At 37.7% G+C, this 22,142-nt stretch overlaps 1 protein-coding gene across 2 annotated transcripts in view; it reads left to right on the forward strand.

Annotated features, from left to right (window-relative positions):
- LOC131683670 (atrial natriuretic peptide receptor 1) overlaps nucleotides 1–22,142 on the forward strand; it is a 369,276-nt gene that overhangs the window by 247,230 nt on the left and 99,904 nt on the right. The window contains exon 2 of one of the 2 annotated variants that reach the window (XM_058965852.1): nucleotides 20,350–21,540. The exons of the other annotated variant lie outside the window; for it this stretch is intronic. Within the exon in view, the coding sequence (XP_058821835.1) occupies nucleotides 20,934–21,540 (607 nt within the window). The 5' untranslated portion in view covers nucleotides 20,350–20,933. The remainder of the gene's footprint in view (nucleotides 1–20,349; nucleotides 21,541–22,142) is intronic. 2 annotated transcript variants of the gene reach the window in all.

Below are 22,142 nucleotides of genomic sequence, written 5' to 3' on the forward strand. Positions count from 1 at the left end.
TTGCTATGTATGGCTATTTTCTATCAATATATATTTCTTGCACAATGTATATTATTGAGCGTACTTTTTCGAAAATTGCAGTGAAATAGTCATGCATCAACATTAAAAATTGACTGAGTAATAAGGGATTAAGAGAAAAACGGTATATTGCGGTCGGAAAGTTAAAACAAAAAGTTATTATCCTTCGATATAGAGTTATAGTGTTTTCGGAAAAGCTACGGTATGGCACCTAGCGATTTATTTAGTTGAAGCATAGAAGTTCGGAATTCAGTCGTTAGGGCGGCGCTGTTATCAACTTTTTAATAAAGCTAGATAGAAATGTGGTATCTTCGAGAAAGTCCTAAGTAGGTCCTATAATTTTAAATATATCTTCTCAAGATGCAAACTTTGTAGGTGCTGTATATTTCGAGATAGAATATTTTTTGGTTAAAAGTTTTACTTGCAGATTATGTTTTCAAAAATGCGCCATATTTCAAAACTTGTAGGACCTACAAGGTTAGCAGCTTCAGAAGATATATTTATAATTATCTGACATACAACTTTGTCGAAGACACCATCTTTCTATCCCATTCCATTAAAAATCGACAACGCCTTCCTAGCGACTGAATTCCGAACTAATATGATATGATCAAATAAAGCGCTATATGCTATGCAACAACTTTGCCAAAGATACCATAACCAACGACAAATAATAACTATAAAACGATCGATAAGGAAAGGATGGGTGAATTGTGAGTTACCCCCTTTCGAACGCTAGGTACTCCCGGGGTTGCCCCTCGAACTAGAAAAATTCTCGTGAATTGAAAAGCAGTTCATGTACTGATCTTATATTTTCTAGATAACATGGGTCAATGAATTACTTCTAAAATCGTGTATTTCAGCAATAAAAACAATGTTAATTTGGAAATGCGGATATTTTTTCCATTTCCTTTAAAAATGCAAAATGTGGGAAAGCCCCTTTTGGACGCCAGTCATTTACTTTTCTGGCTACGATGCAGAACAACCAGCCGATTCACATCAATGATACTCAAGTAACGTGTATTGAACGATTATTTAATTAGTAAAGTATGAATTTACACAAAACCAAGTTGAATATGACCGCTTTGTAAATACCACTTTTTATTCCTATTTATCATTTAATTACCGGTTTATACCGGTTCTACCGGCTATTTTTTATTTCCAATACAAAAAAAACGTTTTTTTAGAATACCACGGTTTTCTCAACCCTATAAGAGTAAAGCCATGTCAAGTGATCCTCGAATTTTTCGCAAAATCACCGATTTTCATGAGATATATTTTATTGTATAGGGATTATGGTAAATAGCTTTTGGTATAAATATTTCGTTAAAACTCCTTTTTTCTTTTGAGATATTAACCCTTAAACTTTATTGCACGATAAAATTGTAAATTTCATATCTCAAAAACTACTGAAGGTAATTGAATGAATTTTTGTACACTTGTGGAATGATATGTATACTATCTCATATAAATATTTCTCTTGTATTATTGTGTGAATAACGGTACTTTGCATCTACTTAAAAATTTTAATTGTATTTTGTATTGTGTTCTTCACGCTAAAAAATTTCAAAAAGTATTTCAAATTACGCGTCAATCTTTTACCTTTAATAATCTGTATTGATAATTTTTCATTTTTGTTTTTATCGAGTTATGGATGATTTTGTAACGGTGCGCTCTTTCAACGCACGGCTCACTTTGATGCAGACGGCGAGAACTTACATATTGGCAACGCCGCACGTCTCAACGTCAGAACGCGCATCGCGTAGGAAGTGTGCATCGCATGACTAAATGAAACCACATCTCTAGATTGGTGAAAAAACAAGCTTTTCTATACGGATTATCAAAGGTTAATATTTTCCGGTTATTTTGAGATACTTTTAGATTTTTTTGACCGAAGACATAGATACTTTTAGATTTGTTTGACACATCAAAAACAATAGTTGTCTAATGAATACTTTTATATTATAATTTAACCTTACTAGAAATTAAACTGTATCGCAAAGAACCGAAACATAACTTATATAATACGCTTATGTTATTGCCATCTTCAAAGACACTTTTGTTATGGTATTTTCGTTTTTGACAGTGCACTACACCAGTGTAGTCGGGGCCATACTCATTCAAACTTGGGGACCATTCATAAATTACGTAACGCTTTTAGGGGGGGGGGGAGGGGGTACAACAAGTTGTGACATGTTGTGACATAGGGGGGAGGGGGAGTTAGCTAGATCGTTACGTAACATGTTTTCACCGAAGAAAAAAAATTTTTTTCTAGGAATTTGTTACGTAACAGGGGAGGGGGGGATGAAGAAATTTGTGACAATTTGTTACATGGGGGGAGGGGGGAGTCAATTATGGGCAATTTTTGCGTTACGTAATTTATGAATGGTCCCTTGGGTGTAATCTGTCTATCTCATTTTTGCACTAAACTGGTGTAGTGCCAGGTACAAACGAAAACGTTATTAGTCAATGTTATGAGACATTCATTATTAGTCTACAACATTATACAGGGAAATGGAACATTTTTTGAAAACAGCATTTTACTTCGCATGTTTATGTCCACTGAGTGATCTTACTCATAAACAACGAAGTGTCGTGCGAATAAAATTTATTTTGAATCCATTTTTCAATTGCATTGGCGTATTTTCTTTATCGTTATTGCTTCTGTTAATTCTGTTAATTAGTGATTCTCAAAGTTCTAGTAAGATATTATTTACTTCATCAAATTTCAGTGAATCATCAACGATTTTTAATTCAAAATCATCGTTACTGTTTTAGCGCAATACAGTATCCGTTGGTCGAACCATACTTATAACAAAAAAACAAACGAATGTTTTTTGAGCAAATATACCGTGCTAACATCTAGACAAAACCAACTGACGATAAATGGTGGTAAAATATTTCAATTTCCAAAAAAGTCATATCCATGCAGATTCAAACATGTGCACTGCTCAAATTTGCACAGCAACTGCCTTCATCCGAGCAAGCCGGTTTGAGAGATTGAATGACAGAAAATTAAAAATACCTGAAAAATATAACGCTAAAAACCATGCAATCTACTCGGAATACGTTCACCTTTGATAATCCAGCAAAGAATATCTTTTTGCTCTAATATCAGAGATGGCAATTTTGGACATAAGATACGCTCTTCCAAAGCGATGCGCAGTAGGACATTGCGACATGCGGCTTTGCCAATATGTAAGTTCTCGCAGTCTGCATCAAAATGGGCCGTGCGTTGAAGGAACGCACCGTTACAAAATCATCCATAACTCTCGATAGAAACAAAAATGAAAAATTATCAATACAGATTATTGAAGGTGAAAGATTGACGCGTAATTTGGCATACTTTTTGAAAGTGTTTAGTGTGAAGAACACAAGAAAAAATACAATTGAAGTTTTTAAGTAGATACAAAGTACCGTTATTCACACAATAATACAGAAAAAATATTTTTATGAGATAGTATAAATTTCATTCCACAAGTGTACAAAAATTCATTCAACTATCTTTAGTAGTTTTTGAGATATGAAATTTACAATTTTATCATGCAATAAAGTTTAAGGGTTAATATCTCAAAGGAAAAAAGGAGTTTTAACGAAATATTTATACCAAAAGCTATTTACCATAATCCCTATACAATAAAATATATCTCATGAAAATCGGTGATTTTGCGAAAAATTCGAGGATCACTTGACATGGCTTTACTCATAAACAACAGCCCCGCCTGTCCGGAGCTTAAGTTACTTTCTTTACAAACCGAGAACTTCAAAATTAATTTAATGAAAGATAAACCTATCATCACTTCACGGCAACCGGTTGCCCAGAGCAATAAACACATGATAACACTACTGAGAGTTGCATAGATCGCATCACTCATCAAGGTCCATGCAAATTTGTGTTACTCTACCCCATCCTACTAACAAACATTTCCGTGGCAAATGTGGAGATGCAAAGGTATACACGGTGCCCATATGAACGCTTGTTACACTAACATTCCTTCCCTTCCCCGATGACTGCAAGGGCGTGGCCGGCGCCGTTATTGGCATTTCAAAGTATAGAACTCTTGAAATGTGCACAGGATGGATAGCTACTTCCAGACTCCATTCGTTGATTCTCTGTGCAATTGCGCTTGTTCTGGTTAATCACGGAGTAGCAACTACGAATTGTACGGTCATCATGCTCATGCTCATGCTCAACAATTGGAGAAATTTTAATACCAAAGCATTCAATATAGAACCCCAGTTCATCAGTTGTTTGTGGTTTGCCGCTGTAGAAGAAATACTATTCATAACACCATAAAACATTCAATGTTGCCGAATCGCAAGAACAAGACAGCCAATCGACAGAAATTATCTATCGAGCATTGAACTCAATAAATCAATTGTCGCAACGGGCGTTTGTCTTCTTACTGCATCTTATTTAAACCAAAGATCTCCCAAAACTTGTGTAACAACATTTGGAAGTATCCATTTCGATATTGCTCACCAGCAATGTTGACGTTGGCGTCAGCATCATTTTTGCAGAAGATTGGGCCCAGGATGCTATTTTCGTAAAAGCCACACCACACAGTTACCTTTTTAGGATGCACAAGAGTTTTTAGCATCTCCTCCGGCTGTTCCACACCGAACACACAGATTCGGTTGTATCCACATCCATTTAGCCAAAAATGAGCAACGGCTGGAAAAATTATTTGTTGTCCCTCAATTCCAATCCCGATTTCTGCATGATGAAATTTTAAAGAAACCTGAAGTGACTAAAACAAATTGGATCATTTGTGAATACAGTTATCAAAAAATCACAATTGAAAAAAACTTTTAATGTCATAAGATTCGCATATATTTGAATTTTGATTTAGTATTTAACTGGTGTTAAGTCAGTACCAGATACTGATGAGGCGAAATTGAAACGCAAATTTCTTTAAATATCAAGCTAATTTGTAGAAATAGATTGCATAGATCGTATCACTCATCAAGGTGCATGCAGATTTGTGTAACTCTACCCCATCCCAAAAAAAATTCATAGACCCAAAACACAACCTTGAAGCATAAAAAATGAGCGTGAAATTCGAAAAAAAACAAATATCGAAAAAACGCAACGATACAGTACAAAAGGAAAGAAATCAAGATGAAACGCTTTTTGGCAAAAGAATGAATCAGAATGACAAAAACTGACTATTTTCATTAATTTTGATTGAACATTGTCGTGGAGCCATTAAAATCCCTGAAGCAGGTTTACAGGACTAATTCTGAGCCAAAGCTAATCCAATAATAGTGCCGACCATTCCAGACTTGGAATTTCCTTTAACAACCATCGGAATGCCGCCTTCATCCCTTCGTTTATTTCTATCGTAATGGGAAACTCGCGAACGGTGGAGCACCAAATACGTCTCATTATAAATTCCAAAGCCAAATGCAAAATCACTCCCACCACAATCAATCAAGAAGAGCCATAGCTCGTAGACATCGCTGCGGACTACTGAGGAGAATATGTAAATACCAGCACATGCAATAACGCCGCTCTAAGTGCCAAGTAGATGAACATTCAAATCAATTGCCTCTGACAGTTGACTTCATACAACTACCAATCTATAATATCGCCACGTGCTACACAAGTTAGTCAAGCACTTTTGAGCAATTTATTGCCAATTTCACACTAAATTGGACTATCAAATTATAGTGAACATTCACGTCTAATCGCCTGAATGCCTTAGTTGCACTTTTTCCATGGGTTACCTGTACTTTTATCACATTTTTAAGGAGCATATACACTTCCGCGCTAGTCCACCGGGGATAAAGCGCAATACTATCCAATATAGACTAGCATTCGAACTATTGAATTGGCATTCTTACGTGTGTTTATGGTACTGGGAGGTCTATGAATTCATTCAGGAACCTATTGTACTCTTTCTAGTTAGAGCTCAGGAAAATTTAGTGCCATTACCTGAGTCAATAGCTGGACGATTGCTTAGGCATATCATTTTATGATATCATACCCAAACTTGGTATTAATTGTTTATTTCATTTGTTTATCAAATATTTGAAAGAGATATTTAATAGGTAGCATGGACTGGTTGGCGGTAAGGGAAAATTAGCGGAATCCATTATTCTAAGTTTGATTGTGACATATGGTCTGTGTTAAACCAAAGGAATTAAGCGCCATTTAAAATACATGTTCAAAAAATCGCTATCGCCCCCAAAGCAGAACAAGAACCATCCACAATTATTTCTTTTTGAGAACTCATCTAATATTCGAAAACAAACAAGTGTCTCTTCACTTTCTATATTAATGGTAAGATATCGATATATAAATTTTGGCGGGAAAAAGTCCAGAATAAAATTGTGGTGCACAGTTCGGTTTGGCCTGACGCAGGCCATATGGTTATGAATTTCAAGTAATATAAAATACATTCTTCAATTTGTTCATGTCGCATTACATTTTGTTATGTAGAAGTTGTGGACGATACTGGGCTTTTGAGTGTAACTAATAAGCAATTTTTCTTAATTTCAAACATTTTGTGTCAATAATGATGAGTTTTAAGTGATTTCACAAAATATTATATTTGTCGATAGCGCGTGAAAAAAGCTTTCAGTATCTTTAGAGATGGTAAACCTAACTACAAACAAAAATGTGTGTAAATCGGTAAAACTTTTAATTAAAAAATCAAGACAAATCCTTGTTCGCGGCATTTTCTTCCATAGACTTCTTTCTACAATGGCAAGATGCCAAATTCGGCCAAAACAGAACGGGACAATTGTGCTGCTTGAGGAAAGACAACAGACGTTTTTCCATGCACTTCTGCACATAAATTTCCGGGTTTATGATTCCCGGTTACGATGTAGATATTGCTCTTCTAGCCGGAGGAACAGATGGCCTGCCTTACGATATATTTCTTTGCAAATTTAAACAGCTTAATGTTGTAGAAAATCTCTACCCCTTTCCTTTTCCAGCTGACGTATAATGTTTTTGTCCAGGAAGCTGTTTAAAGTCTGCTTTGATGTAGTTTTCGTCATACTGTACTACGCAAACAAGCTTCGTCAGCATCGTCATGTACGCGATCATTCTCTGGTCGACTTGTTTTGCTTATCATCACGATTTGGAGTCACCACTTTCTTGTAAGTAGATAGGCTGGCATGCAGTACAATCAATGAACCACAAATCCAAATTGGTTCACGTCTTTCAACTAATCAAATGATGCCTCGAACGAATTCAACTTTAAATCCACTATCTTTTTTGCCTTCGACACGGCGTTTTTCTCTTATACAAAACACCGATCGACTCCAACTAAATAGTAGAATATGGGAATCTGCCGGACTATTTAAATATTTAGCGTAACCGCCCGTTTTATACCAGTTCTGCGCCATATAGCTGATCGGTGACACTAATTTCAATGCAAATTTTGTGTTCTTCCCTTTCGAACGAAACTCGTCCAAAGTTTGAGACACTCAGATGGGGCAACTTTACCAACAGACCTGAAAGATCCACTGAGTTTTATTGACATCTATATAAAATATTCAGATGAGTCACTCACTCATGGTTAGTAAGAGTTCAAGCGAGGCATTCATGGGACGCCAAAAATGAAACATTAAAAAAATGGACAATAAAACACTGGACACCTGATATGGGTTTCTGGGAATAGGCGCCGAAATTATTGTCCAAAGGAACGATAGTTAAATTGTGATTAACATGAATTGTTAAAAAAATCCATGTTAAACATCATGTAAAATACAAGTACAATCCAACTCATGCTATATTTAGCAGCACACATTTTAAAGTTGGTTGTTTTCTCGGAGCCAATACTGTACAGGTGGTCATACCAAACAGACAAAAATAGCTTTCTTCTCCGAAGCATTGGCCAGTGTCAGAAAAGAAAAAAAATTGTACAATAACAAACAACTTTCTGCTTGGCAAAGTATCCGTCACGTTTGAAGAATGATAAATGCCATCCCGGCACCATCCATCGTGATCGTTATGCTTGTCTTTGCGCCAGAGCGTCGATGCCAGGGGGAGGTAGTGTCATACGGGCCTTCGGATTGGTGAAGCGTGGAAGATGAGTTAATTATCGAATTGAGACTGTTATAGATAAATATAATTAATGGGGAGAGGTTCTGTATATTTTTAGCAAAGATGTTTGTTAGGATATTATTGGCCGTATGCTCCAATAAGACTAGAGCTTTACTTGATTATAAGGGTTTCAGTTCAAGTAGCTATACGTATAAAAGGGGTCATACACTAATTACGTAAGGGCAAATGCGGGGAGGGGGAGTTTCAAAATATCTTACAAATTCTTATCTGAGGGGGAGGGAGGGTTTGTCCTTTCTTACGTAATATCACAAAGCAAGTTTAAAAAATTAAATCCATAAGGAAAATATTCTTTTTAATAAGAAAAAGGAATTTTTTTTCATTTGTACCATATAAGCCTTGTAGGGGAGCCCGGGGCTAGTTGGCGGTTGGGGTAAGTTGGCGGAATCCCTTTTTCTCTGTTTCTATTAGACATATAGCGCTGCCTCTTCTTGTGTACCTCAAGTTATGTGAAACCCGTTATCCAATGTATTTTTGTTGCAAAACGATTTGTTTGGTGGAAGTTGTGGGTGATATTGTGTTTTTGAGCATACCAAGTAAATTTTCTAAATTTTAAGTACTTTGCGTTATTTAGGGTGATTTTCAATCCATTTGCCGAATGATTATATTTTTCGATAGCGCACGAAAAGAGCTTTCGAATCGCTTATCAACGAGGTGCTGTTCTCTGCTAGTAAACATTACATAAGCACTTGTCAGCACAGATTCTTTCCCGGTCGATCGGTGGAGACGAACCTGGTCTCCTTTACATCTTTTTGTGCGGAACAAATGGCCAAACAACTGCAGGTGGACACGATCTACACAGATCTTAAGGCAGCTTTCAACACTGTTAACCATGGGATACTGCTAACGAAGCTTGATAAACTTGGATGCACTGCCCGATTCTGCCGTTGGCTTCGATCATACCTTGTTAACCGTAAAGTTGTTGTTCAAATTGGTGACAATGAATCTGAGTCCTTTTCCAACCATTCTGGAGTTCCTCAAGGTAGTACACTTGGTCCGCTACTGTTTTCACTGTTCGTGAATGATGTGGCTTTCGTCTTAATGCGTGGAGGGAAACTGTTCTTCGCCGACGACTTGAAAATATTTCTAATTATAAGGAAAGAAGCCGATTGCCGTGAGCTACAGTATCTCGTTGATACCTTTTATAGTTGGTGTAAAAGAAACATGATGGTTCTTAGTGTTGCTAAATACTTTGTTATCAGCGCGGGAGATTACGTGGGATTTTCCAGCGCGTAACATCAATATGATGACTTGGTAGTGAAACGGTAAGCTTTGGCAAGATTAAACAATCGAGACTATATTCGAAATTACCGAAGCGAGAAGCGAGCGACAAGGTCACACCATGATGAACGGTGACGGTGGATTGGCCGATACCACTGACCGGCGAATTCAGCTTGGAACGCTTCAAACGAAGCCGTTGACATAGAGCTTCGGTGATGAAACTAGGTTGAGAACCACTGTCCAGGAGTGCCCTGGCAAATTGATAAGTATTATCTGCATCTTTGACTTTGATAATTGCCGTGGACAACATCACAATATTATTACGCACTGTCGGATTCACGTTTGTACTTTGACAGGAGGTGTATGGATGGTGATTTGTTACGATACCGAACGAATTATTAACCGACGACGGGGAGGGAGCTATACCGACCGAAAACGAGTGCGACGACGACGGGACGGCGAGTGGTGAGGCTACCGAATGCCCAACCGATTTGGCATTTGCGACCGGCGATTGCGCGACTGGCGAACTGAATGCTTCTGCGGGCTGACATGTTAGCGCAGATGTCAGATGGCCTCTACCTGCCGAAGACTGAGCAGCCACCGTTGGTACGGGCGGCAAATGCAGCAAAGAATGATGCTTTTTGGCGCAGGATTTACAGGAGCCACTGGAGCAATCCTTCGAAAGATGGTTGCCTTTGAGGCAGTTAATGCAAAGCCCGTTCTTCTTGACGAATTCAAAACGTTGTTGTGGTGTGAGGTTGCGGAACTGGTCGCACTGGAACAACAAATGGGCTTGCTTGCAACTTGGGCACTTGGGAATATTCTGAGACGCTACGTGGACTGTAGCGAGGCGAGGCTTAAATGGTTTTGTTTCTGAATGGGTATTTCCAGTGTGGGAGAGCGTTAGGGTTTGTAAAATTCGCGATCTTTTATGCACAAAATCAATAATTTGCTTGTAGGTTGGTCTGTCCACTTCAGACGTCTGAGTTTCCCACTCTCGTAGCGAAACGGGATCCAAACAACTACTCAGTCGTTCGACGAGAAAAGAATTCCAGTGATCCTCAGTGTTCTCGAGTTTGTCCAGCAATTGAACATGACGATCGAATTCATCGGCCAATTCCGACAGTCCCGAAGACGATTCCCTTTTTAAGGAAGAAAGTGCTAACAGTCCAGACATGTGCCGTTTAATCAGGAAATTTTTATTCTCGTACCGTTCCCGCAAAATTTTCCAAGCAACTGTATAGTTGTTGGCCGATAATTCGAGCGGCGAAAGTATGCCAGCCGCTTCACCGGAAAGTGTTGCACGCAAATAATGTAGTTTTTGAACTGCCCCAAGTTGCGGATTATTATGAATCAACGACACAAAAAGATCGCGATATGGTACCCAATCGTCAAGTTTCCCAGAAAACTGCTTTAATGAAATTTCTGGCAATCGCAACCAGTTTCAAACACTAGCAATGGTCCGTCGCTTCAACGATTTTACCGACATCTTCGACTTTGTCATTAGTTCTGCACAGTTTAGAAATCGTTTGTTATCACCTTAGGTTAATTATTTTTAATTTAGTTCATTAAGACTCATTGTCAGATGGACGTAAATTGTTAAATACATAAATCAACACTATATAACTCAATAGAGCTCACTTGTCTCTCGTTGTCTCCAGTACAGTTACAGTTGATTTGAAAAAACTGTCGCTTTTTAAAAAATGTCCAATATCTTCGAAAATACTCGAGATATGAAAAATTATGCTTAAATAAAAATTGGGTATTTTGACGATTGAAATAACTTCGTAGAATATATGAAACCCGTATGATAATTAAAAAGATATTTAAAAAAAAAAATTTTTTTTGAGGTCATCCAAATATAACGAGCTATAACTTCTTAAGAATTACAAGAAGAGACTTCATGTATTCAGAAAAAATATTTATGATAGCAATCTCAATAACTTTTCCAAAGTTGTCAGCTCATTTTTTTAAACAAAAAAATGAGTTGAAAAATCTCACTTATAGGAGGATTAATCACAAAAATCATAGCTGCAAATGACAGACGTAGCAATGTTTGATAAAAAGTCCGAAAACAATATTGATGTAATCTCAGCCGTTTCCACGCTAACAACCAAAGACCATTTGAAACACTTTATATTTCAAAAATTACAATATAATTTAGAAAATACATGAGATAAACTGTTGTCGTAATATAGAAAGTTGTACATTTCGATAATTGAAACCTTTCTACAGAACCTACCGAAATTGTCAGAATGATATTTAAAAGTTGTAGTATTGAATTTGCTTTAAAGGGTTCATCCACCAACAACTAGCAATAATGTTGAATATATTAAAGATGAAGACTTTGTGTCTTCAGCAAAGTTGTTGGCAAAAGCTTGCTCTACAACTTCGCTTAACACATAATTGCAAAATATGCACTTGCAAGAAAGTTGTTATGTATTTCTCACTTTTAGGGAGATTAATCATCAAAATAATAACACAATATGAAAGGACTTGTAATGGTCACAAATTCTTCCAAAGACATTGACCGAAATCTAATGATTTAGGCGTAATTAATAGATCGCACGATTTTGGCGAAAAAAACCACTGTGTAGTGGAGCAAACTATGGAGAAATATCGTATAGAACTTATCTTGTTTAATTTTAATAAGGCCATTACAAATATTTTTTAAAAATTATGTCACCCCCCCCTTCAAAATCGCTGAAAAAAATCAGGGGGCAAATAATTTTTTTTAAATTAACCAGAATTCAAAAAATTGTCACGTTTTATAGAACAACAATAGCTTCCATAGAGTTTTGCTTTTCGTAACTGAAAACTATTATGGTAGTTTTAGAAATTACCATCCCATGATAATTTTTATTTTGACCATTCTCGGGTAAATGTGAAGTTTAAAAGAGATCATCGATCCAGTCCAACACCAAATGAAACGTTTGCTGGTCGCGGAAGGAACGACCCATCTGTGTATTATCAAACAAACATCCCGAGCAGAGTCTGATAACAAATTGAGAACTAAACTTGATGTTGTGATGTAGTAGGGAATGATTGCTCAGGTTGTTATCATTTTGGTCGTTTTAACGGTTAAAAGTTCAAAATCGAAAGCATAAAAATTGCACTATGACATCAAACAGAAAACTATTCATGCTATCAGTGAAAGCAAATTGAAAACTCATTGAGATTATGAAATATTTCATTGATAAGAAAATAAGTAATCAATTTGATGAAATAGAAACAAACATTTTTTTTCTAAAAATGTAAGCACATCAAAATGAGATCAAAATATGATGTTATATCTGAAAAAGTTTAAACTGATATCAAAATAAGATTTCAATTTGATGCTTGATATCAAAATATGTTGTCTATTTGCTGTAATTTTGATGTTGGACTTTGCTCGGGATCTCATGGAAAGGCTAATACAGACCGACTTCTGAATCGATAACATTTTAAACGCAACAGTCGATAGAAACATAATCGATCGTTGCATTCGAAAATAATTTCGATAAGGAAACAATCTGAATTCAAATCAAACTCCTGGAGATTTATATGTGGTTCAATATTCAATATACATGAGCTTTACCGAAAGGTTTTTGACATTTAAAAATTTCATATGGGATCGTAGTATTCATACCGTATATCCGCAGCCATATGTGCGATTCTTATGAACTTGATCAGATCAAAATCTGCTACTAAACCTTCCATTTAAGGCTAAGCTTGTGAAAATCGAATAAGCCGTTCTCCAAGAACTCGAAGAGACATTAATTCTGAAATATTCCAAGAACCAGAAACATGCGAAATTTTCGAGATAGACGCTGGAATCAAAAGAACTTTGTCTGGCCATCAGCGATCAAGAATGCTCTAGCAAAACTAAATATAGATCTTACAAATAATGGTATCATCGGCACTTACCGCAGGAAGAACCGGGAATCCATTATCGATGTCAATTTTTGTAGCCTTGGAGTAACCGGAAAGATGGACTGAAAAGTGTGCGAGGATATATCCACAGCGACCACCAAGCGATTTGGTACAGCATTGATAACAGGACTATGAACTACACATGAATATGAATATGTAGGATAAGTGTAAACGAGTGAAGATGGAAAACAGCGATTTTTCACAGGAACGTGTCCGTCGAAGAACTTGAATTTAAGGGTATCCTCTTCAACCTAAATGCGAACGAGTTCACGGCACTACTAACAAAGGCGTGTAATGCGACCATACCAAGGGATGGGAAACTGAGAAACGGTCGCCGGGTGCAATACGACGATTATCGATCTACGCATAAGTTGCCTCCGAGCTTGGAGAAGAAGTCGGAGATCACTTCGGTTTCTCATCTCGCTCAGTTCAGAAGCTAGAAATCGCTCCGCTGCAATAGCAGGGCAAGTAATCAAATTTATCCGCGCGACGCTTGGCAAAAATTGATTCCTTCTGCCTAGTGTGTGATACGTGAACAAACAATGAGTGATAATGCCAAGCAAAAGTATATCACGATTCGGGCAAACTGTGTTGCTGTTGACTACACGAAATATCCGGTAATACCATCAATTCATGAAGGGGAGCAAATGTTGAAGGTGAACTTGAAGTTCAACGTAGCTTGCGGTACTTTATGCGGTGCAATTCCACCATTTACGTCATGCGGTACTGAATATGTTAAAAAATATTAGTCAATCAGAATCATTCGCCTCCCAGAACAACATGAAACACATCATCGAATGTAATAACATTTTATACAGTATCCCAACGTATATAGATGTTGACAGCATTGAAATAAAGATACATGACCTGGCACCACGTACTAGTTCCTTCGCTATCAAACAAATCCTGTCAAAATACGGAGAGGTGAATAGTGTTAAGGAAGATAGTTGGAGGAACTACTTCCCAAGACTCCGCAACGGAGTTCGTGTGGTGAGAATGCGTCCGACAAAACCTATTCCCTCTTACTTGACTTTCACATGCAAATCACCTCATGGTGTTGAATATTCTCAACGAACACTAGTCACGCACCCAGGACAGATTCCTACCTGTCAATATTGTGATCATCCGCTACACCACGGGAAACCTTGCGCAGAGACTGCTAAAGAAATTCCACCTGATACGACCAAAGCCGATATACAATCATCGCATGTTAAACCACAACCAGTTGGTAAACCAAAGACTGCAGACCGGAAATTCACAAACACCCAACAACGATCGGCCCCAGTACCACTAAACCAACTGCCATTACCAACATCGAAGTAACAACGATTACAGCAAATGTTTCCAAACCAACAACCAACACCACCAATAAGGAATCTAATACCGATGAAGAAGGATTTACAATAGCGACCCGTAAGCACAAACAACAAATAAGAATATCCGACGATGAGCAAGATGAATGCAGTACCGATGATGACATGGACGTAAACGAAAACGCGAGAGAAGACGGACCAAATGACCCCCAAGGTGCGCTCCACGGCTCAGTTGTGCTCACGCATTGTGCCGTGTCAAATATATTTAAAATTAAAAAAGAAGTCAGAAAGCTCGAGGGAAGCGAGCTGCAAGAACCGCTCTCTACAAAGCAGTCAAGCTGTACAAGAAAGCCTTGCCACAAAGCCAACGCGAATTTCCTTAGGAGAGACCTACAAAGTTGGCATAACAAAGATAAAAGGCTCAGTTGCACCACCTGAAAGGTGCCCGGAAAAGATGGAGGTCACCATCGAAAGGTTTTCCCCCACAACATGAATCTATTTACGCTGTACAGTGAGGAGGATGATCACAAAGATGAAGATCGATTTACCAACAAACAGCTTATCGAGATGGCGAAAGCCATAAAAGTGAAGCGATACATAAGAACCCGGATATGTTCAAAACGATCCGATAATTGGAAGCGACAAAAGCTGATGTTGCTTCCGATGCCGGGACAACATGGAAATCTTTCAGCGTAGTCAATATATCCCTTGGTAATGTTAGAGAGAAGGAGTAATCCTGAACAGGCTAACGAAGTACGCGGACCGTGAGAACGGCATCTCATGTAATTCGGCTTCCTTATAGGCAGGTCTACAGTGAAATCCATCCAAACGGTTGTGGGAGCTTTGGAGACAGCAGAGATAAGGATATCGTTTTTGCGTGGTGGTACCCTTGGACGTGAAGAATGCTTCAATAGTACTAGCTGGGAAGCAATCGCCCATTCGCTGTACAGCATGAGTAACTCTGCAGGATATTATAGAGCTACTTTCAGTACCGAACACTGATCTACGAGACAGATAAGGGGGAATCACAACTACAACTGACGTTCCTCGACTCGACGCTGTGGAACGCAGTGTACGATGGAGTATTGAAGCTGAACCTTCCCAGAGATATAACGATTTTCGGCTTCACGGATGATGTGGTGTTCCAAGTAATCGGACAATCGCTAGAAGAGGAGACACTCGACACGGAGACGATTGCCCATCATAAAACAGAGTTGGTGATGACTAGCAGCCGAAAGACAGCGCGGTCGGAAAATATATCATCGACTTGAACTTTTAAAGTCACGACGATTATGTTAAGGGGAAGGCTGTGAGAGCAACCACAGCTTTGCTTGAGGCGCCAGTGTACTGGGCACCACGAACCAGCGGAAATCGCTGGACCGAAGCATGTGAGCAGACTAGTTTCACCGTCAGGGACAAGATCGAGTAGGTCGAGTGACGCACCAGCGGTGGGTCATCGAGTTTTCAACGAATCAGAAGCTACGCTCCATCCGGTATCGCCGAACCGTCCTCGCCAAGTACTGGTTGGCCCTTTGAGTAGGATTTATGGACTATGCGAGTAGATTGCGACAAAACTGGGAGCTAAATGACTCGCGCAACAGGCATCGGTATCGGGAGAACTTCCGACGAGGAATTGAGATGGCTCGCGAAAACAGGAAGTAAATGGTTCACAGAAACGGCCAAATGGCTAACGGAAGTTCACCACTGCGATTAGCTGGATATGTGTTCGGAGCTAAACCGCTCTAATGTATCATTTTGTCTTAAGACTGAATCAGCCTCCCCACGATATAACGCTTCGATGCAGTCTCGTGGAACAAAAGGAAGGAAGAAAAGTGAGGACTGTTAGTAGTGGTTAGGCACAAAAGTGAGTCCCACCTAGGGCCAATGCAGTTTTGAAGCTATTTAACCATACTATAAAACATACAGACATTTTCAGATATCAACGAACTGAATCTAGTGGTATATGACACTCGACACTCCGGGTGTAGCTTAAAAAGTCGAGTTTCAGAGTGATTGCACAGTCTTCCTTATATGAAAAACCTTTAACCGATTTTCATGCCTTGTGTGTACAGTCGGTCCTTGTGCCGCCACAACGGAACGAAAACTATTCAAGCAACCAAAAGTTAATATCTTAATGTACTCTTAAATGTTTACATTGAGTTCATAGAGAACTTTCAAGCTTTTATTGGGAATTTAGAAATTGCACTGTTCGGAAAATTATTTAAAACGAAAACTTGAGCATCCCTTTCCTATGTGAACTTTTGATTGATTCAGTAATGTTTGCTTGAATTTTTCTAGTAAAACAAATAGCTCAACCCCGCTATACGAAATCACCCTGCGGAAACGTCCACGAGAACAATCGAAAGAAAATGTAAAAAGAAAAAAAAATTTGTGTTTATTAAAATAAATATTTATTTTTTGTTTGCCCCCCCCCCCCCCCCCCCCCTTCAGAAAAAAATTTGTACTTGGACATAATTTTTAAAAAAGATTTGTAATGGCCTAATGAGCTAAATTTTGCATTTTGTGCAATATTACCAGAATCACTTTTAAGCCTCAAAAAGCAAGGGGTTTCGAGGTCCGAAGAATTGAAGTTCCCCATCAGTTTTAATGAACTAATGAACTTGTAAATAACAATAGAAATGAGCAAGAAGTTTCGGGGTTCGAATCTCTGAGAAATTCACAAAAAAGAGGCTTTCGATTTCACTGACTCTTAGAGGGGTCACGATTGAAGTCACGATTTCAGTTTGCCTTTTTTGAGGGTTAATGCGGTGTGAGCTTGAAATTCAAAGAGTTTAAACGCTCATTGCAATTTCAGCAGTATTATGTTGGTTCCACATTAATTGAAAATTCCGTACGGGATCGCAGACTGGTGGCTGGTTTGTTTGAACTTGAAGGAGGAACAAATTTCAAATCATGCCCTAGTATGCACAGGTCGCAGTTGTTCATTACTAATGCATAACTAATTCATACGCTGCCAACTGAAGCTCAGCGGCTCAATCATTTTCCATTAATTTTCAACTTCGTTGGTAATGTAAATATCTCTGTACCAGAATCTAACAAATATTGCCCGAACATACTTCGCCCTACTCATGTATGCTCGAAAATGTTTAACTCGTAAACATTTTACCAAAACAGGTCTCTGATAAGCATATGGTCAAGGCTTCGTAAATGGCAACCATAGGCGAACTTTTTCTATCAAATTTTGTGTCAAACTGTTTGTTTTCCGTATGTATATATCCTCTAATATTAAAAAATATGAATGGTGATCCTAGAAAAAAAATTCATGTCTGTCGTTTATAAAAGTTTGTTGACGCTACTTGCATGATCTGAAAATGACTAAAAGACCGCAATGAGATAAAAAGATAAACAAAATCCATATTTTCAACTTTTTGTCTGGAACCACATTTTTCATCGTAGTCTAATTTAAATTTGATGATATTGCTTGAAAAATTGAGATGAATATAGATTATTGCTTATTTTCAGTTGTGAAGTATTGGAAACCAAATAACTTGTAACGTGACAGATCAAAAATTCGAAAAAGTTTTGTGGACCACACCAACAGCATGCATACAATGTCTAACCTGCATTTTTTCTTACTATTTTGAATCTACTTTTTGAAACAGTATTGTGAAAACCTTAAAGTTTTATTCATTTTTAAGAAAACACAGTTGATCTTTTGTAACGTGACAGATGTTTTCTGCTGTAAAGCAATTCCAATAATTTTGATTCAATTACGTCAAGAGTGGTGACCATCTCTGATTCCGATGACACCTTTTACGTTTCATCTATAAGAGAGACTAAGTATTTTGCAATATTAAACGAACAATTTTTATCTAAGAGTAATATTTAAAAAGGGCGTATGAGATCTTGAATGCACTACTTTCAAAAATATTGTTCGAAAATCGACACTTGTGCAGCTAAACTGTATGGAAACGAGTTCCAGGGAATTAATTCTTCTGTGTGAATATTTTTTGATAAAATTTTTCAAAAAGAAAAACAAAAAAAAAACTGTTAAAAACTACTACAAAACTGTTAAAAATACAAATAGATTGTTAACAAAAAAACAGAAAAATAAAAATACAATTACAGAAAAACAATGATTTTTGAAGAAACTGTAATTGCACTATTAAGACGTTATTAGTAAGAAAGCATTTTTAACTTCAAGTATTCTTCTAAATTTCTTAGTATTTTCCAGTCATAAATATAATTTTCTTATACAATATTAATAGTAAATATCATTTCGAAGCAAAATGTTCTTAAGAAAAGTTTACCGAAATATTTTAATTTTTTTTTCAACAAAAAGTATCTAACAGTGAAAATACGCCCTTTTAATAAATTAATCACAAATACCAAACGCAAAAAACATAACACATTTAAAAATTAATTGCAAAGTTTAAGATATAATTGCATCGTAAAGAAAATAACAATTAAAAGTTTTAACATATTTCAAAAATTCTTTTTTTTTTTAATTTTTATTTAATTTTTTTCTTTATGCCATCTAGTTTTAGAATGTATTTCAAAATAGTTTTTCAATTCAAAATGGTCGTGAAAAATTGTCCTTCAAAATGCAGATGTTTTCAAGTTATTTTGGATTTTCTTTCGACAATATGTCACTTCGTGAAATTACGACCTTTTCAAAAGTTATTCACATTTGTTTATCAAAACCATATGTTTTTCAAAATAAACATGAAATTTCCCGTTAATTCGCAGTTCTTAGATCAAGGATGATTTGTGTACGACTGTCTTGATATCCTTGCTTGAATAAAAATGCAGAACTGTAACGTGACAGATTTTGGTTGTAACGTGACAGATCATTGAGAATACTTCATAAATTGAAAACAAAATTTTCTTCAGGAAAACTATCTTTCAAACTCTTCCTTATTGTCCAAGCTTCAACAACAACTGTGTTCTTTCAAATTTGGGGGCCAACAGAACAGACTTTTTCAATTTAGTAGGGCAACCTCCAAACTAACTGCGAAAATTGTGTAACGTAACAGACGTATCAAAATGACAATAAAGTGAAAACGGTTCATGATAGAAAAAAAACTTTCTGTAGAAAAAACGTGCGGTTTAGCGACCTTAATAATGTGCAGTTGTGATAGAATCTGGTTTTATCGTTTTTGCTGACTTATCTTGTGAAATATGCGTAAAAATGTAACGTAACAGACAGAAGCCTTAACCATATGAAGGCCAAAGTTAGTGAATGGAAAGCTATTGCTTTTCATTGAACTGAATGAAAATCTCACCAACTTGAATAGGAATGATCAAGGTCGTTTTCGCTTGAGGCAGAAACTAACTCTGTTTTGGACTTAACTGCTGTCAAACCGTTTGTTTAAAGCCATTTTCGAACCTAGGTTATGCGCAACTGAACTGAAAACCGGGTTGGGTTCCAACCTGAAATATATTTCGGGTTCGCTCACAACACTGCTGTTTTGCGAGAACCCAACTCAGTTTCATTAGAAACGTTTGTTTGAAGCAACTAACCTGGGTTAGTTTCTAGGTTCTCAATCAAAAACGACATAAGATTAGTTTTACATAACTGATCTCTGGAACAAGAAATCTAATCCAATTCTATAGCTATGAAGTCATCATAGATTTTACCATGCAAAACTAATTTATTCTTACGAGCGAATTCGAACTCAAATCATGAGAGAAACAACCGATTTCTATTAGTATCAGCGAACACACCCGAACTGGTCAACGACGAGCTAGAAGTCAAATCTATCAAGAATCTGGTTTGATCGAGTAGATCACCACGCATATTGATACGTATAATTTCATGCAAATTTGCATATTTTCTATTTTCAGTCACAGGCAGCCACCGGTTTGGGACGAATGTGTGGAAAGAACTATATGCCATCTCCTTTCCACTGAAAAAAATATGGAGGGGGAATTCCCGCTAGCTTCGGTACAGATAAAACAGATGAAGGAGCTCCGTAATCGTTTGGCCAGCGTCCAACTGTAAGCAAGTGTCTGGGAGAAATCATCATAATGCGGTCGTTTGATAACGGCCACTGTTTCTTGGAGCATTGTCAACCGCGTTGTGACAACTACTACCGCCAAAATCAAGGCCGCGGCAAAAATGGGCTCTTGCTAAATCTTGCCGTTGTTGGCTTTCCATTATCCGGAAGGATTTCGACGCTGCAAAAGCACGACCGTCGGCTGTTGGCGATGCGGAATGTTAGTGATTTTGTGTTGAATATTTTCTGTGGCACTTCGGCAAGGCCGTACAAGTTTTACAGTGCAAAGCATGGCGCTTACTTTGGAATGTGATACGTTTGAAACAAAGAAGCAAGAAGAGTGTGTTACCCCCGTCCTATGTGCAAAGGCAGTGCTATGAAAAAGAAGGGTGATTGTTACTACACGAGTTTAGGCTAATTGAAAACCAAATCATGCTCAAATCAAAACGTGCATTCATACTATCAGTGATATCATTGCTAAGCTCATTGATCTGTTCTGTCGAAGGCGAATATCGTACCTCAAGCAATGCAAGCAATACCGAATATAGTTACCACAAGTACAATTATACCTCAATCTATGGCAGTAATAGTAGGCCCGACATCACCACCACCACCAGCACCAGCAGCAATGGCATCCAGCATAAAAATGCCAAAACGATGAAAGGACTCCGGTGGCTTCGATCGCCCTCGACACCTACCCTTAACGTAAAGGCTATCTATCAATACGCAATAAGTGACAACGAGTACAATGCATCGGCTCTCCGCAGCAGCACTCAGCCGCCATCCCGAGTTCCGTCGGATCAGCACGAATCTCACATTAAGTTTGCTATTCTTCTACCAGAAAAGCCTCGCGGTGGGCGACCGGACATCCGTACTCTTTCCACTGTTCGACCTATCATCGAAATGGCCACCAAGGTTGTTACCGGGCCCGGTGGAGTGTTGCGGAATGTGAAAATTGAAATCGACTACCGCGATACCCAATGTTCGTCGACTTATGGTGCACTTGGGGCATTTGATATTTTTCTAAATCGCAAACCAGGTACTGAACTGTAACAGTGTACGATTCATCGTTGGTCACCGTTGGGCGCAATCCATACAGGCCGTTACACAATGACGAAAAATCAAATCGAGTGAAACTTAAGGTTTTATAAATATACCGTTCTACGTTAAACATAAGACTAAGTTGTGAAGTTCTGTTTGGCGGAACTGTTGAATATCTTCTTGGGCCATGCAGGCTACCGAATTATTATTGATTCGATTCCTGGTTAATATCAATCAAAGTCGAGAAGTTCATTTCAAGAACGTTTTAAATAAAAAAAAAACAAACAATCCGACAACTTGGCGCATTTTTTGCATTTTTGGATCTTTCAAAGTAGTTCGAATCTTTAGATATGAATTCCCTTCTCAATGAACCAAAACCGTTATTCACATTGCACAGTAGTCCAGAATGCAAATTTAGCAGGAATTTTGAGATTGTACGAAAACTAAACAATTTAGCCTTATTAAGTCTTTAGAGAAGTTTTCGTAGTTTGTGAACCCCTTCTTTTTATTAAAAACAACAGTTAGGGTGGTTCTAATTTTACCAAGATAAAAAAATTTTAATCATTCTAGCTAGAGACAAACGACCTTCAGCGAAGTTGT

The sequence above is a fragment of the Topomyia yanbarensis genome, chromosome 2 (assembly GCF_030247195.1).
Source record: "Topomyia yanbarensis strain Yona2022 chromosome 2, ASM3024719v1, whole genome shotgun sequence".
NCBI lineage: Eukaryota > Metazoa > Arthropoda > Insecta > Diptera > Culicidae > Topomyia > Topomyia yanbarensis.